At 34.1% G+C, this 14932-nt stretch overlaps 1 protein-coding gene across 8 annotated transcripts in view; it reads left to right on the forward strand.

The window, feature by feature from the left end:
* TBCK (TBC1 domain containing kinase) overlaps positions 1-14932 on the forward strand; it is a 213167-nt gene that overhangs the window by 94651 nt on the left and 103584 nt on the right. For all 8 annotated transcript variants that reach the window (XM_087437764.1, XM_087437761.1, XM_087437765.1 and 5 more), the window contains one exon: positions 3442-3527. In XM_087437764.1, the coding sequence (XP_087293890.1) occupies positions 3442-3527 (86 nt within the window). The remainder of the gene's footprint in view (positions 1-3441; positions 3528-14932) is intronic.

Raw genomic sequence — 14932 nt, forward strand, 5'->3', positions numbered from 1 at the left:
GCCAGTTATTTCTCCAGCAAAAACGGGTTTATTCAGGATCAGCAAAGAATTGCAGTTTGGGGTCTGCAACCGTGGCAAGCCACGCACAAGTCCCCAGCGGCAAGGGGAGGAGAAACTCTTTCATGGAGGGAAAGAGGAGGTTGGGAGGGCTCTTGTGAACAAAGAGTTCAGAGTGTTCAAACTCCCCTGCTGAGTTGTGACAGTCTCTCACTGGCTGAGCTTCTTGCCGTCAAGAGGAAGTCTTTCTTCCTGCTGTTGGGCTCAGCTATCAGCGTAGGGCGTGAGAGCTCCCTCTTTTGGCCTCCCAACTCCATTATAATGAAGTTTCTGTTTATTAATTTTCACACAGTAAAATAACTTTGACTTCTTTTGAGTGCTATGAGTCAAAATATCACCAAATGCTGTAGCTTGGGCACATTTTAGTTGATAAGAGATTAATGTCTCTGCATATTTATCTATACTTAATCATCTTCAGCATAAACTAACAGCCTAATGGAAAATAACAAATAGTTATAGAACTGAGAATGCCATCTTTGATTTGTGAGCAGAGGAAACCTTTTGCTTTAAATCTGTTGCCCATCATCCTTCAACTTCTTACCCTAGCTAAGAGAATGAAAGCAGAAAGACTGGTCAAAAAGGAAAAAATAAGGATACTCATGTGTGGGACTTTTTGAAATTGCATCTGTATATCTATTTGATGAAAATTCTTTTGAAAACAAACAGTTTATAAATAGCTGCTCAAAAATGTGATAGTATCATATAATATCTTTACACTGAATTCTTCGTGGATTGTCATTTTAAAGTATGTAACAAGAAGCCATTTTAAAGGAAAGGAATAAGAATTTTTAATATGGGGAGGGATTAGAAGGGAAAAAGAATTTATTTTCACTTTATATCTGACTGCAAAAAATAAAAAGGTATTAAGTTTCATTAAAACACAGAAAATTTATATTAGACATGATTTTGTGCAGTAGTGCAACATTAAACTTCACTTGAAGTTTAAGGGGAAATTTCATAAATACCTTCATTTTTTTTTGACGAAGAATAGCATTTACCGTTACATGGGTGACCCATTAGTTACAAAATACTATTTGGGGGGTTATTTTATGTCTGTAGATGCATATCTTCATTATTATAAATCCCAATTAGAGTGTTTCATGAACATTTTAAAAGAGTCAGCAGTAATATCCATGGAATCCTTTGTTTTATTTGGACTACTGGTCTGCTTTTCTGTAGCTACCCTTAAATTCTCTCAAGTTGGTTTACAAATCAAAGGACATATGCATTTCAGGGTTTTTTTAATTTACTCTAGGGAACTTCTAAGTGAATTTTTGAAATAACTTAAAATATGACATAGTGCTGATTTCATCCAGTTCTGTCATATCCCTCCTTTATAGAAATTTTTCTGAATATAACAAGCCGTAGTATATCTCATTCCAAAGCCTGTCCTGAGCAACCAAAATTTATGCCAGCCTTATAACTTATATTTGCATATAGGAAATAATATATAGCATATAATAATATATAAATGTATAGGTATATTTATTTGTGTGTATTTTATACATATATATGTGTATTTTATACATATACATCTATATGTATTTGCACAGATTTTATATATATATGCAATTATAACACATATCGTATGTCATATAAATCTAGCCATGAATGTTTGGCAGAACACAAGGAAAATATTTTCATGACAGGTTAGGTTTCTTCAGTAGATCCTTAATTAACCATGTAATCCCACATAGTAATTATCTTTTGTCAGGCTTAAATAAGAACAATATTTAATAAACTGGAGCATAGCTGTGGAGGATTACCTGAAGCATGATTTTCTGGTTTAAAATGAAGCATGCTTTTTAAAAGTTAATAACTATATGCTTTTATCAACATACACTTGAATGCATATGACTGTTGATGTTGCATACCTCTAGCTCCTGGGTAGATTAGGACTATAAACATACCGCTACTAATTAGAAGTAGAAAAAAAAAATTAAAGAAAAATCAAGTCTAGAAGTGCCCTGGGGCCTTGGGGTCTGTCCTGGGTCACCACTTTAGTCTGTGACTCTTGAAGCTGCTGTGAATTGTAACTTTCTCATTCTTAGAGGCAAAGATGAGACAGTGGATAGATAGAATGAATTCTGATACAGTAGAATAAACATCAAATCAAGAAAAAGTATTAATCAAATACCCATTCTTTATCTAGCACCCATGGGTAAAGTTCACATTAGCTCTGGAATTCAGCTTAATCGTGGTATCTTGAACACAGTACTACCTCCACTTTTCTTTTTGACCTTGATGCTTCTCTTTGTAAAATATATAATACTGCTTATAGGCAAACAACTGTAAAATACATTGTGGTCATTAGAAGCAAAGTTTTAACTGAGGAAAATGGAGGAAGGCTACTTATACTAACAGGTTGTAAAGGATTTAGTACCATTTCTTGAAATGTTAAAAATAAAGAACTTTAAAAACTAGAAAAGAAAGGCAGACATTATTTTTAGAGATTATTTTCACCAAATAGTTGGTTTGAAAAATAGATCTACTTTATTGAAGGAAAGAGTTGAGGTTATTAATTAAAGGGAAAACTTTCATTGAGTTATTGTCATTTCAATCTCAAGAAGAAAAGAAGTTGAGCTCTTTGAAATATGTGTTAATTTCTGTTTCTAATGAGTAAAAGTATGATAGTTACTTCCCCTTGAGTCGACTGTTGCCAGTATCTTGTTTAGATTAGTACATGGTGAGTAAATGGGCAAGAATAGTAATTTGTTGAAACAATGGAAAAAATAAGGAAATATTCATCATATTCCACCTGAACCTTCTGAATTAGGAGTAGAGTCAACAGCAGATATGTTTAATTACCTACTGTGTACCTATTTTCTTTTTTTTTTAACTGAGGTAATATTGGTTTATAACATTATATAAATTTCAGATGTTATTCCTAAATGTGCTACATGCAGTCTTAGATGGAAATAAATAGAACTGGAACAAATGCGTACATCTGTGTATATAAACAAATTTGAGGCATAATTATTCTATTTGTGACTACTTATAAAGTGTTGTTCCCTATTTAAATATCTGTTACACTTTCTGAACATACAATAAATGCGAGACATTTAATATTGCTAGAGAAAATGTGTTTGTTGAATTTAATAGGAAAACATCATTCATCAGGTGTGTAATTTGCAATTCAAGAAATGAACTGATAGCTCTGAAGGTAGAAAATAAGTTGTAGCGTAGCTTTTTGGTATGTTTGTTTAATATCAGTAAGTGATTAAAGTGGTAACAAAACAGAAAATTATTAAAGTATATTTTCTTTATGGAGAAATTAAATTTCATTCAAAATATAAATAAAACTGTAATTTAGATGAATTTAATGTCTTTATTTTAAATACTGTGTAAAAACGATGATTGTCTTAAACTTTGTTATCATTTCAGAGTACCTGACTGTGTTCTCTCAGATGATTGCATTCCATGATCCAGAGCTGAGCAATCATCTCAATGAGATTGGATTTATTCCAGATGTAAGTACACGGTGCATTAATAGAACAGGAGGTAAAAAATAAAGCAGAAATTGGCAGCACAAAAGAGTACTGTTTTTAAAGTCTTGGTATCATAGAAGTCCATATATCTAAACAAGTTCCTGCTGCTAATTGTAGCCTTGTGTGATCAAGTTTGTGTGGTTCCTTCCATATTCTCACCTTAAGTAAAGGATAGGTATCTTATTTTTCTTGATACTATCAAATTGTTTTGAAAAACTCATTAGTATGAGTGTTGTATTAAACTGTGCTGTGAAGGGTTTTCTCTTGGATTTAATGATATTCAGGCCTGTCTTTGAAGAAGTAAGAAACTTGAACCTGAGTGAATTCTTAAGCAGCTGCTTTTGTTTTGCTTGGTGTATTACCTTGGAAGCCTTGCCAGATTCTAGCTTATCCCTTAGCTTCTTGGTAGTCCACATCAAACCAAAAGTCAGAGCTAACTCTCAAAGGTTAGCCGGCTGTAGCTCAGCCTGCTGCTCATCTGTGGTATGTGATGTGGAGTCAAACCTCCTATAAAGGGCGCTTGGACTCCCGTGTCACAGGTTTTTATAAACTTCTAAGAACACTTTTTGAGATAGAGATCTCCTTATTCCATCTTAACTTTCTTTGTTTTCTGATCGTGTCTTTCCTCTTGAGGCTTCAGTCCAGAGGCCTGTATATTGATGGTAAGATTAGGGGTGAAAATGTTTATATTAACACTCAACTAATGCATTTACAGTGTTAACACTAACATTTATAGTATAAATACTTGCAGAGTGCTCTGAAGTTTAAAAATACTTTCATAAATATTATTTCATTTGATTCTCAAAACAAATCTGTAAAGTACACGGAGCAGATAATTTCGCCATTTAATAGATAAGAAATTTGATGTTTGAGAAGGTAACAAAACTAGTCACAGAACTGAAACTTTAACTTACATCATTTGACAACCCTCTGCCCCACTCTAGTTCATCTCACATTGGGAGGGTAGAGACTAAAACGTAGGTCTACTTACCCCAAGTTCACAGCTCTTAGTATTGAGCTGTGACGTGATCACCAGGCCTAAAATGGCCATCCCTCACGTAGACCGTGTCATTTGCTTCTAGGCTTATGGAGAAATACCTTTCGTTTGAGTACATCGCTTATTCAGTGATGGCTCTGAAAAGAACATACGCAGACTATAAAACAAACAGAAGTAAAATAAGGACAAGCTCTATAATTATGGATAGAGATGAAAAACCTTATAAAAAATTAACCAGTATACATATTATCATAGTAAGTATTCATTTTTATGTAACCCGTCCTTTCTTGCTTCACATTATAAATGTGAGATATAATACAAGACAATACTAGATTAAATCTTATGGCTAAGAGTTGAAGACGTTATAGAGGAGCTGACTGCTGAGTTGGTAATAGTGTTAGATTTTTGAGGGAAAAAATACTAATAACTAAGATACAGACTAAAAGAAGGGATAATTATTTTCAAAACATTGTCTTGAAAGCACCTAATTGTGCTCGGTGCTGAACAGGAAACTACATTGGTTCAGTCAGTGTTACAGGTTGACAAGAAGAATACATCATATTTTGGAAAAATAGATGGAATTATGAAGACAGTCTGATAAAATCTTTAGATGTATTCATGAACATAGATGGTACTAAGAAAGGAATCACAAAAGGAAGAATAATTTATCTCTGCTTTAGTTAATCACAAAAATGGAACTCTGAGTATGGTATGAGGAGTGGTGAGGAAAAACCACTGTTAAAACATAGTAGTGTGAACGTGTACTGAGTGCTGACTGTGCCAAGCACTACTCCACCCTCTTTAAATAACCACGCCTCTAATCCTCACAGGTTTGTAAATCTAATCAAATGTGGAAATAAAATTCTCCATAATGGCATTACTTGAGGGGAAGATAAATACGCTTGTTATAGTTAGACATCATGTCAGGGACCCTTGCAGAGCTGGGATTTGATTTCACCCTATGTAAAAGCTAATAATGAGCCTGTTACTGTTTCGAGGATCCTGGCAGAAAACCTAAGACTCCTGGGTCAGAGGCAGAGGACTTCATCACTTAGCACAGCAGGCAGCATGAGCATTAGCGCATTGGTGTGGTTTCCCGGCCTCCAAATCCCACAGAGACAACATGGGGTCCGGATGATACCTGCGTATATGGTGGACTGCATTAAAGGAGAAGAACTCTGAGCTTAGGGTGTTTGAATTTTTTTTTTTTAAGTAGACAGCATGCCTTCTCTTTGTTCTGGAGGGAGAGAGACGCTATCTTTTTCTTCCAAGTTTATAAGAAACCTGTCCTTTGCTGCAAAGGGAGATTCTATCTGTATTTTCCAAGGCTGTTTTTATACAAACATATTTGAAAATATAATCTAGAACAAAAGGCAGTCAGTGTCTCTCTTCACAAGAAATGCAGAAGTACAAGAATGCATATTAAATGTAATGGTAATCACTAAAAGAATAGAAAGAGAATGTGTTACTTCTCAACCCATAGAAGGGGGTGTGTGGAACAAAGAAAAGTCAACCAGTCCTGTAAAAATATAGAAAGAATGTAAGCTAATTAGATTTCCTAATAAAGCAAATTTTCAGATATTTTTAAAAATCCATCTATATGCTATTTATAAGAAATGAAAACTTAAGGATATGAATCAAAAAGGAGATAAAAAACATATGTCAGGCAAATATTAACCAAAAGAAAACTAATGCAGTGATATTCATATAATCTAGTAAAACAGAAGAGGAAACACAAAACAGACCCACCCGTATATGGAATTTGGTATATGACAACGATGGGTCTATTAGAAAAGAAAATCAATTAGAAAAGAAAGGATTATTGAATAAATACCCTGATACAGTTGGGTAACTGTGGAGAGGAGGGGAGAAATCAAAGCCAGTCTCACACCATGCATAAAAATAAAATAAATTCTAGATTGACTAGAAGACCTAAATATGGAATGTCATGTTTATAATTTCTTTCTTAGGAAAGAATTCTTACAGAAGTTATAGAAAGTACAAAACATTTTTAAAAGAATTCGAATTAAGGAGTGATACAAAGGGGCCTTCCATTCTATTGATAATATATTATCTTGATTTAAAAAATTTCTGAAGCACTTGTGGCAAAATGTTAATGTCTGCTAAATCTGGGTGGAGGATACATTGGTGTTTGTTAAATGTGCTGCTACACAGGATGAATTAATTATGCAGTACTTTCGATATGATGCCTTTATTCTATTTATGCTTCCCTCTCCATTATGACCCCTCCTATAATTGCTGGGACATTTTTGTGTAACTTCTTGTAAAAACTCTTTAATTCTAGTATTATTATGAAGGTAATATTGACTGATATATGTAGTGTGATTAGTCTCATGAGACATTAATAAGTCGTGTGGAATGGGGGACAGGTCCTTGTGGGATGAGAATGTCCAGTACATGGCAAATGCTGAGCATCCTGGCCCCCAGCCACTGATTGCCTGAAGTGATCCCTAATCATTGTGACGATAAAATGCTTAAACATATTCCTGAAAAATGACTCGACGTATATTTCCAAACCCCTTTTAGGGAACAGTTCTGTCACTATTGAGAATCCTAGAGTAAACAAAGAGAAATGAGGGAAAAGAGAATATATTCTAACCTGGAGAAAATTCCCTTCTCCGCAACTATTCTCTTGTCACAGAGAATGGGCAAAATGAAAGATATTTGACAAAGTTATAATGTTAATAGGAAGATCGTGTTATGAAATCTTTCATCCTGTTTCTTTGTTGTATTTCGTTGGCCTGTTTCTCAAATCTGTACATAATAGGAAAATGTTGAGAATATTCCCAAATTTAATTTTAAAAACAAATTTGATGTTTTTAACGTAGAGATTGTTAACAATGAATAGTGGTGGGAGGGGTGTGATGAAATGGAGAATTTTTCTAACATTTTTCTTACTCTATTAATGATCACGTATTTTTGGTTGTGTTTCATTAGTTTACATATGCAGTGTTTTTCTTTTTTCCTTAATTATCTTCAGTGTTCTACCATTAAAATAATTGTTTAGGTGACTTTCTGCACCTCTAACAACAATACTGGCTAGGATTCATTAAGGGCAAAGGTGGGTCCTTTGATAATGAGATCCCAAACTGAGTTTCCTGCTCAATAACTGGCCCTATCAGAGTAAGCCCTCATTAATCTTCCATCACTGAAACGCAGGCTCCCATCGCAGGAGGGACTGTGATTCCTGGCTCCTTTCCATTTGCTGCGGGTCACAGAACGCCGAATACTGAGCACGGCTGAAGCTGGAATAGTTAGGAGCATTGTGCACTGATGTAATGCTTAGATTATGTATGTCATGGTAGTTATGTGATTTACATAGAAATAGGGTGAGTAATGTGTATTTGGCAAAATTGGGGCCAGGGTTATTTTTATCAATTTTGTCTTGGTGTATGTTTCTGCTTCTGAAAATATACCAAGCCCTTTACATGAGAACAGGAGAGTATGCTTCTTCGTTCTTAAGGAAACTATTTTTCTGAAATACCATGAACAGCATTCAACTTGCAAATTATGAGAAGTTGTCAGGTGGCCGTTAAGGAAATTGATAAGGGCTGTATTTCAGTGCTATGTGTGCCTTTTGAACCTGCTGTCACTGCTAAAGATAAAGCTAACAATTCAGTGATAAGAAGCATGCTAGCAGACCATTGTCATTTAACTGCAGTCTTACTGGATGCTTATAGCATCACTGATTTTCTCCTCCCTTAAAAGCTTATCACTACCATTGTCAGAAGTTATGTTCAACTGAGTTTGTACTAACAGAAAATGTGAAAGGATTGCTCAGAAATATTTGTGTATTTATCTGTTTGTTCATTTGTTCTTTCGTTCATTCCTGGCCTTCGTGTTGTTATGAATTAAAATTTTAGATTGTAATTAAAGAGGAGACAGTATACTGATAATGAGCTTTTCAGATTTTATCAAGGTGTGGTTACAGGGTAAATTAGGAAAGTGCCCCATATTTAGAATCTCCCACAACAGAAGTCCCCACTAAGCTGCGCTGGTCCATCTGTGGAGTGCTGGGATGCGTCCTTTTGTCTGGCTACTGTTCTGGTGTCTGACAGTAGTCCTAACCCCTTTCTGCTGACCTGGGATTCTTTAACGCCCTTGAATACAAATGGCTTATTGAGCTTTCTTTCTTATTGAGCTTAATTACCTTTCAGAAAGGGCCCCTATCTTAGAAACCAAAGACTTATTAACTCTATGGGGAATGATAAAGTAACATTTTGGTAACTTTTTGCTGAGAACACATACACACAAGTTAAATATCCAGCAGGTTTCCCTACTTAGTAAATCCTCACTTGAATCCCCCCCATCTCTCTCCAATCTGATGTTATACTGGTTGCGAGACAAGTGAAAGGAAGTATAGCATAATGCAGTGGTTCTCAAACTTTTTGGTCTCAGGACCCCTTTACATTTTTAAAAATTATCGAGGATCCCAAAGAGTTTTGTTTATGTGGGTTATATCTATCAATATTTACTGGGACATTTAAAGAAATACTTAAGTATTAATTATTTAAAAATGACAGTAACGAAACCATTGCATGTTAACCAAAATAATATATTTTTCTGAAAAATAATTGTATTCCACAACAAACAAAAATAGTGGAAGAGTAGTATTGTTTTATATTTTTGCAATCTCTACTTAATAGAAGAAAACTAGATTCTCACATCTGCTTCTGAATTCAATCGATCGTGATACATTGTTTGGGTTGAAGTATATAAAGAAAATCTGGGCTCAGGCAGGTGTGTAGCTGGCAGAGGGCCTTTCAGACAGTGGTAATTTCTTAAAGTTTAGTTGCAATGTACAATCTAAAACCATATCAGTGAACCTTTCATACTCTGTTACATTCAAATCCATCCGTCTTGCACTTTGAATGGCTTTTACCCATGCATGATTTTGTAGTGTCATGCTCTGTTCATTTGGAAAATATTGGTTCGCTAAGTTACGCAGATCTTTCAACTATGCAACAGTTCATTATACAATATGAAAAAAATCATGTTTGCTAAGATCACCACTAATCTCATTTAAAAAGTCGTTAAGTATTGGGAAGCTGCCAAGCTCAGAGTGGCAGATACAAGTTTTCCAAAATTCTAATCTTCACCCGACAGCTAGATTTTTTTCTTGAAGTGACAGGCTCATTTCATTCGTTTTTGAGAAATGTCTGCCAAATATCCAAGCCTGAAAAAAATCATTGTTTATATGTCATTCTTTGAAGTAAAAAGCACCTACATTGACTCGAAGCTCCAACAATTGTCCAAGCGCTTTTCTCGAGATAATCTTTGTACTTCATTACACAGTACACGTGCTTTACGCACACTTCTCAGTTTGTCTTCTCATGAAACATTTAGAAAGATATATAATACAATTAGTAATTTTTACTCCTTTACAAGAATATGACTGTTATACTTTACTGCCACTGTCCTGGTTTGTGATAAGGTGCCAGCAGTTTTATCCGCCAGTGGTTTTGCAGCATTAGCACAAATGTTAACATAGTAAAAAAGAACAAAAATATCTTAGTATTGGTATGAAAATAGCTTTGAATTTGTGGCCCCTGAAGGGTCTTGAAGATCCCCAGGGGTCCGTGACCACAACTGGAGAAAGCTGGGATAGCGACTAAGCACTCAGATACTGGTGTCCAGTGGCTGGGCTTCTACTCCTGACTCTTCAACTCCCTAGCTAAATTCTTAAGTTAGTTTCTCTTATCCACAGTCCTCTTACTGATAATGTTGATTACAGTAACTCAGAGGATTATTATGAAGATTAAATGAGATAATACATATAAACTGTGCAGTCCAGTTCCAGGAACATAGTAAGTGTTAAGGGGTTAACCATTATTGGTGTTTTTGTTTTATTTATCATTATTAGAGTCTGATCACGTTGCACTATTTCTTTGGTTATATTAATATGATTTACATTTAGAAAAGCATTATATTACAAGCTGTAATGGATACATTATTTTATTGCATCAGTTAATGAATACTTTGCCAGAGGAAATATGATGCTAATAACAATAAAGACTTTCTTGTTTGTCTGAGTTGGTGAGATTGCCACTTACCACTTTGAATTTTAACCTTTTTTATTAGCTTGATTTTTAAGGTACTTTTCTATCTCTCAGAAAGTGCTATATAGCGTGTTTTATAGTCTTTTACTTAAAGTAAATTAAAATTAATTCTGTTTGAAAATTTTTTTTAGTTTTCAGTGAGATGATTGAAAGGTACTCTGGAAGTATAGCTAATCCTTCCCCAAAATGATAATGTGAATCTCAGAACCATTAAATTATCCACGTGATTTTATTATTAATTTCTACTTTATAGTTTTTCAGTTCAATATTGTAAGTCAAGTTAGAATAGAGAAAGGTATGTTTATGCAGTTAGTTTTCTTTGTTTCTTTTTTTTAGTATTAGGGAAATCATTATTTGCAAAAGATGTAACTAATATAACCTTTGGTATACAAGGGAAAGAAAATTAACCATTTATCATCTAAGTCTAATGGACCTTTTAAATTATTTTTATATGTTTAGATCATTTTTTAAAATAATTTGCAGAAGTAGAATAAATGCATAGTAAAAATAACTTTATTAAAAATTTTAGTAAGGATTTAAACATAGCAAACCTAAAATTTTATTCCATATATTCCTTGTTTTGAAATGTGTGTGCTTTGAACTTACTGCTCATCTGTCATGCATGAACCTGGAGCATATCCATCTTAGAAATACTGATTCCAGATTTCAAATACATCTCTAATAGATTCTAGCTTATTTCTGGTTCTTCTTCTTGTATTTGCATGGTCAAAATACAATTATCAGAACAAAATATTGATAGAGCTCATAACTTTGTTGGAGAACCGCTATCTTTGTTCCATAATTGCAAAATATTTTCATTTTTATGATAAATCCAATGATGTCTTTTCTTTCTAATCATCTATTTCCTTCTGATCACTTTGTAAACACACCTACCTTTAGCATTTGTCCACTTAAATTGTATAAAATTTTAGTGCAGAAATATCATTAAAAAATTAAAGATTACTCTCACACATCTTTTTAGTGAAAGAGGATGGTCCAGGTTCATGTTGCAAAATATTGTGTGATGAGGTCCTTCCCATTCAAAGGCTAACTTATCGTTTACTCTGATTCTTGTGTTTGAGGAAATTCTTCTAAGATATCATCATCTGAGAATTTACAGTTTGAAATTTCACTTGTATGACCAGTGTGACCATTTCACTAGAGTCTAGAATACCACTACCAATCTTCTGATTGGTCTAATAATTGTGAAACATTATCCTCTGTCAGTTTTCTTCTCTTTGCTAGTAAAGGTGGAAAATGAAAAATTCTGAATTCTCAACTGTGTTCATTGAAAACAACAAAAAAAATAGACTATAATAATGCTGTCCTCATATATCTTTTATATCTTCTAGAAAGATGATATAATACTTTGGATGACAGCAGGAAAAATGAAAGATGGTAATAGTGATGATTTATTTTAATATTGTACCATCTTTCTAGGTGATTCCATCATTCTATTTTCTTATTACTTTAGTCTTTTTTAGCATAGTTGGGAATAATTGATGAATGGTGATAAAATAATTCCTACTTTGATAAAAGAACAAAATATTTCATGATAAAAGAAAAATAAGATCACCGAGATTTCAATAACATATCATATTTATAAAAGGATCCAAAGACCTACATGGTAATTATAAGATAGAATGAATTTTCATCTATTTTTTAAAAGAATAAGTCAATTTTCTCTTTATTCTTTGTTCTTTAAAAGTAATGAATTAGCAATCCTCACAAATAATTAGAACTGCTCAAAAAGGAATCTCAGAAACCAAAAGTGGGTCCAGTATACCCTGCCCTGAGGGTTAATGAGGTATGATGTAGTCAACAGTTTTGAATGGAGATTATGAACTTCCCTGCCCAACCTCCACCCCCCCACCCACTAACACTTATTCTTTAGCAGGAAGCTGGACTCATTCGAAGATGAATAATGAAAGAGAGAAAGAAAGAAGGAGAAAAGAAATAAAAGAACCACTTACAAAAACAGAAACAAAAAAACACAGTCTTGTGTTATCTCACAGAAATAGCAGACAACATGATATCACTTAAATAAATGAGCTCAGTGAAGAGAATAAAGAGTTTAAAAATAGATCACAGGGAGCCGGCCCCGTGGCTTAGCAGTTAAGTGCACGCACTCCACTACTGGCGGCCCTAGTTCAGATCCTGGGCGCGCACCGACGCACCGCTTCTCCAGCCATGCTGAGGCTGCGTCCCACATACAGCAACTAGAAGGATGTGCAGCTATGACATACAACTATCTACTGGGGCTTTGGGGAGAAAAAGGAGGAGGATTGGCAATAGATGTTAGCTCAGGGCCGGTCTTCCTCAGCAAAAAGAGGAGGATTGGCATGGATGTTAGTTCAGGGCTGATCTTCCTCACAAAAAAAAAAAAAATAGGTCACAGGTCAACAAAAGGAGATGAAAAGTGAGCTGGTGAAGCCCAATGAAATCTGAAAATATTATATTAATAATAGGCCATTGAAACAGCGTAAACCAGAATAAAAGTATAAGCGTAGTCAATGACAGTGAATAGTTTTGAGGAAATTATACAGAATAAAATGGAAAAGGGTAAATATACTTAAATATTAACCACAAAGAGAATTTCAGATAAGATTTCACAGCAACATTCATGGAGAATTGTGTATAAAATTTTGAGAGAAAGTAAGTTGATTGAGGAATTGCATAATAGCCAAGTTGTCTTTCACACATAAATGTAGCATATAGGCATACGTAAGCATGAAGAATTTAGGGAATACAACCCCCTGAAACTTTTTTTAGAGAGTATAAAAATAATAATAGATGATGAAATCCAAGCAGGAAGGAGTTGAATAACACTAAGAACTCAAGGAACTGGTTAGAAGGACAGGGTGGGTCATTCAGTTTGTTTAAATATAGGACTAATACTAAACAATTTTGTTAATTATGTTACAGTATAGAATGTAAATGTTATAAACCTTGATGTAAAAATAGTATGTAAAATTGAGATATTAAAAGTCAGAGAAGGGATAGAATGTATAAGTATACTAATTTTATCATCTTTCAGAACAGATAATCATAGATAGTACTTAAGCTTGAGAATGTAATTTAAGTTTTTCATGTTCATAAAAATAGTAAGCGTAGTATGATCCAGGTTTTCTATATTTATTTATCTAAAATTTTAGCTATATATGCACAGAAATATATCGAGTAATGTTTATCATTTATTATTATTTTAGGGTATTAGGATTTGAGGATTTTTTTAATGTTTTTCTTTTACAAATATAAACATTTGTAGAACATTTTCTTCATCACAGAAGGTTCTGTAATGTGCTCCTCTGGAAGCTGAAACTAAAACTGCAAAACAAGCTTTTTGGTTGGGTTCACAATAAGTATGGGAGGTAATTTACCCACAATTTAGAATATAGAGTGTAATATTACCAGGTTACATAGAAAAATACTTATAACCCAACTTGTTTCTGTCTCCTCTACCATCCTTGTGTGATATAAAGAACAGTAGACCAGCAGTCAGAGTCCTGGATTCTAGTGCCTGCTTTATAACTTACATACCTCTGATCTTGGGCATAGTAACCCACTTTGAGCCTCAGATGGCTCATCAATAAATTAGGAAAAATAAATAACAGCTACCTAACGACACATAGCACTCTTGAGAGCCTCAGATAAGGTGAAATATATGAAAATGCTTTCTAAAAAATGATGATGATGCAATGTGAGCACATGTTGGATGAGGAAAGAAGACTTAGATCCTCTAAGAAGTTTCAAGTCTCAAACCAAACAAATTTCCGGGATAGTTAAAAAAAATAAAAGCTTGCATTATCACTGGGGACTCTACCATCAATGATCTGTCAAAGAATGCCAGATGATTTAGATGCAGATAAAATTTTCTGATCATCAGAAAACAGGGACATGTATCCTGGAAATTCAAGTTCAGTGAGCTTGACTTCAGACCCTGGCGAGAGTGGAGATGGTGTTAATTCAGCACAGTCAGCGATGTGCCAGGCACTGTATTCCGCCCTGCTTTGTTTTATCTCTCTGTGCTTGTGTATGAGTCAATGTTCATATTTCTTTGTCTCTGCCATAGCACCTGGCATAACAGTTTTCATCTATAAGAATGCAGGTATATTGATGGCTTTATTTTAGCAACAAATAATCTTTTGCTTTGGTTACTGGTTCACAGAAATATCAGAACAATTTTTTTCTATTTAAAATATTCTAAAGAGTTGCTCTAGAAATCACTCTGTTATCTTATAGATTTATAATTTTCACCTCCTAACTGTTGTCCCCTTCTTGGTGGTTATGGAAAGGAAGGCAGGTTTTGT

The sequence above is a fragment of the Ceratotherium simum genome, chromosome 12, assembly GCF_057802395.1.
Source record: "Ceratotherium simum simum isolate JZ-2026a chromosome 12, ASM5780239v1, whole genome shotgun sequence".
NCBI classification, from domain to species: Eukaryota; Metazoa; Chordata; class Mammalia; order Perissodactyla; family Rhinocerotidae; genus Ceratotherium; species Ceratotherium simum.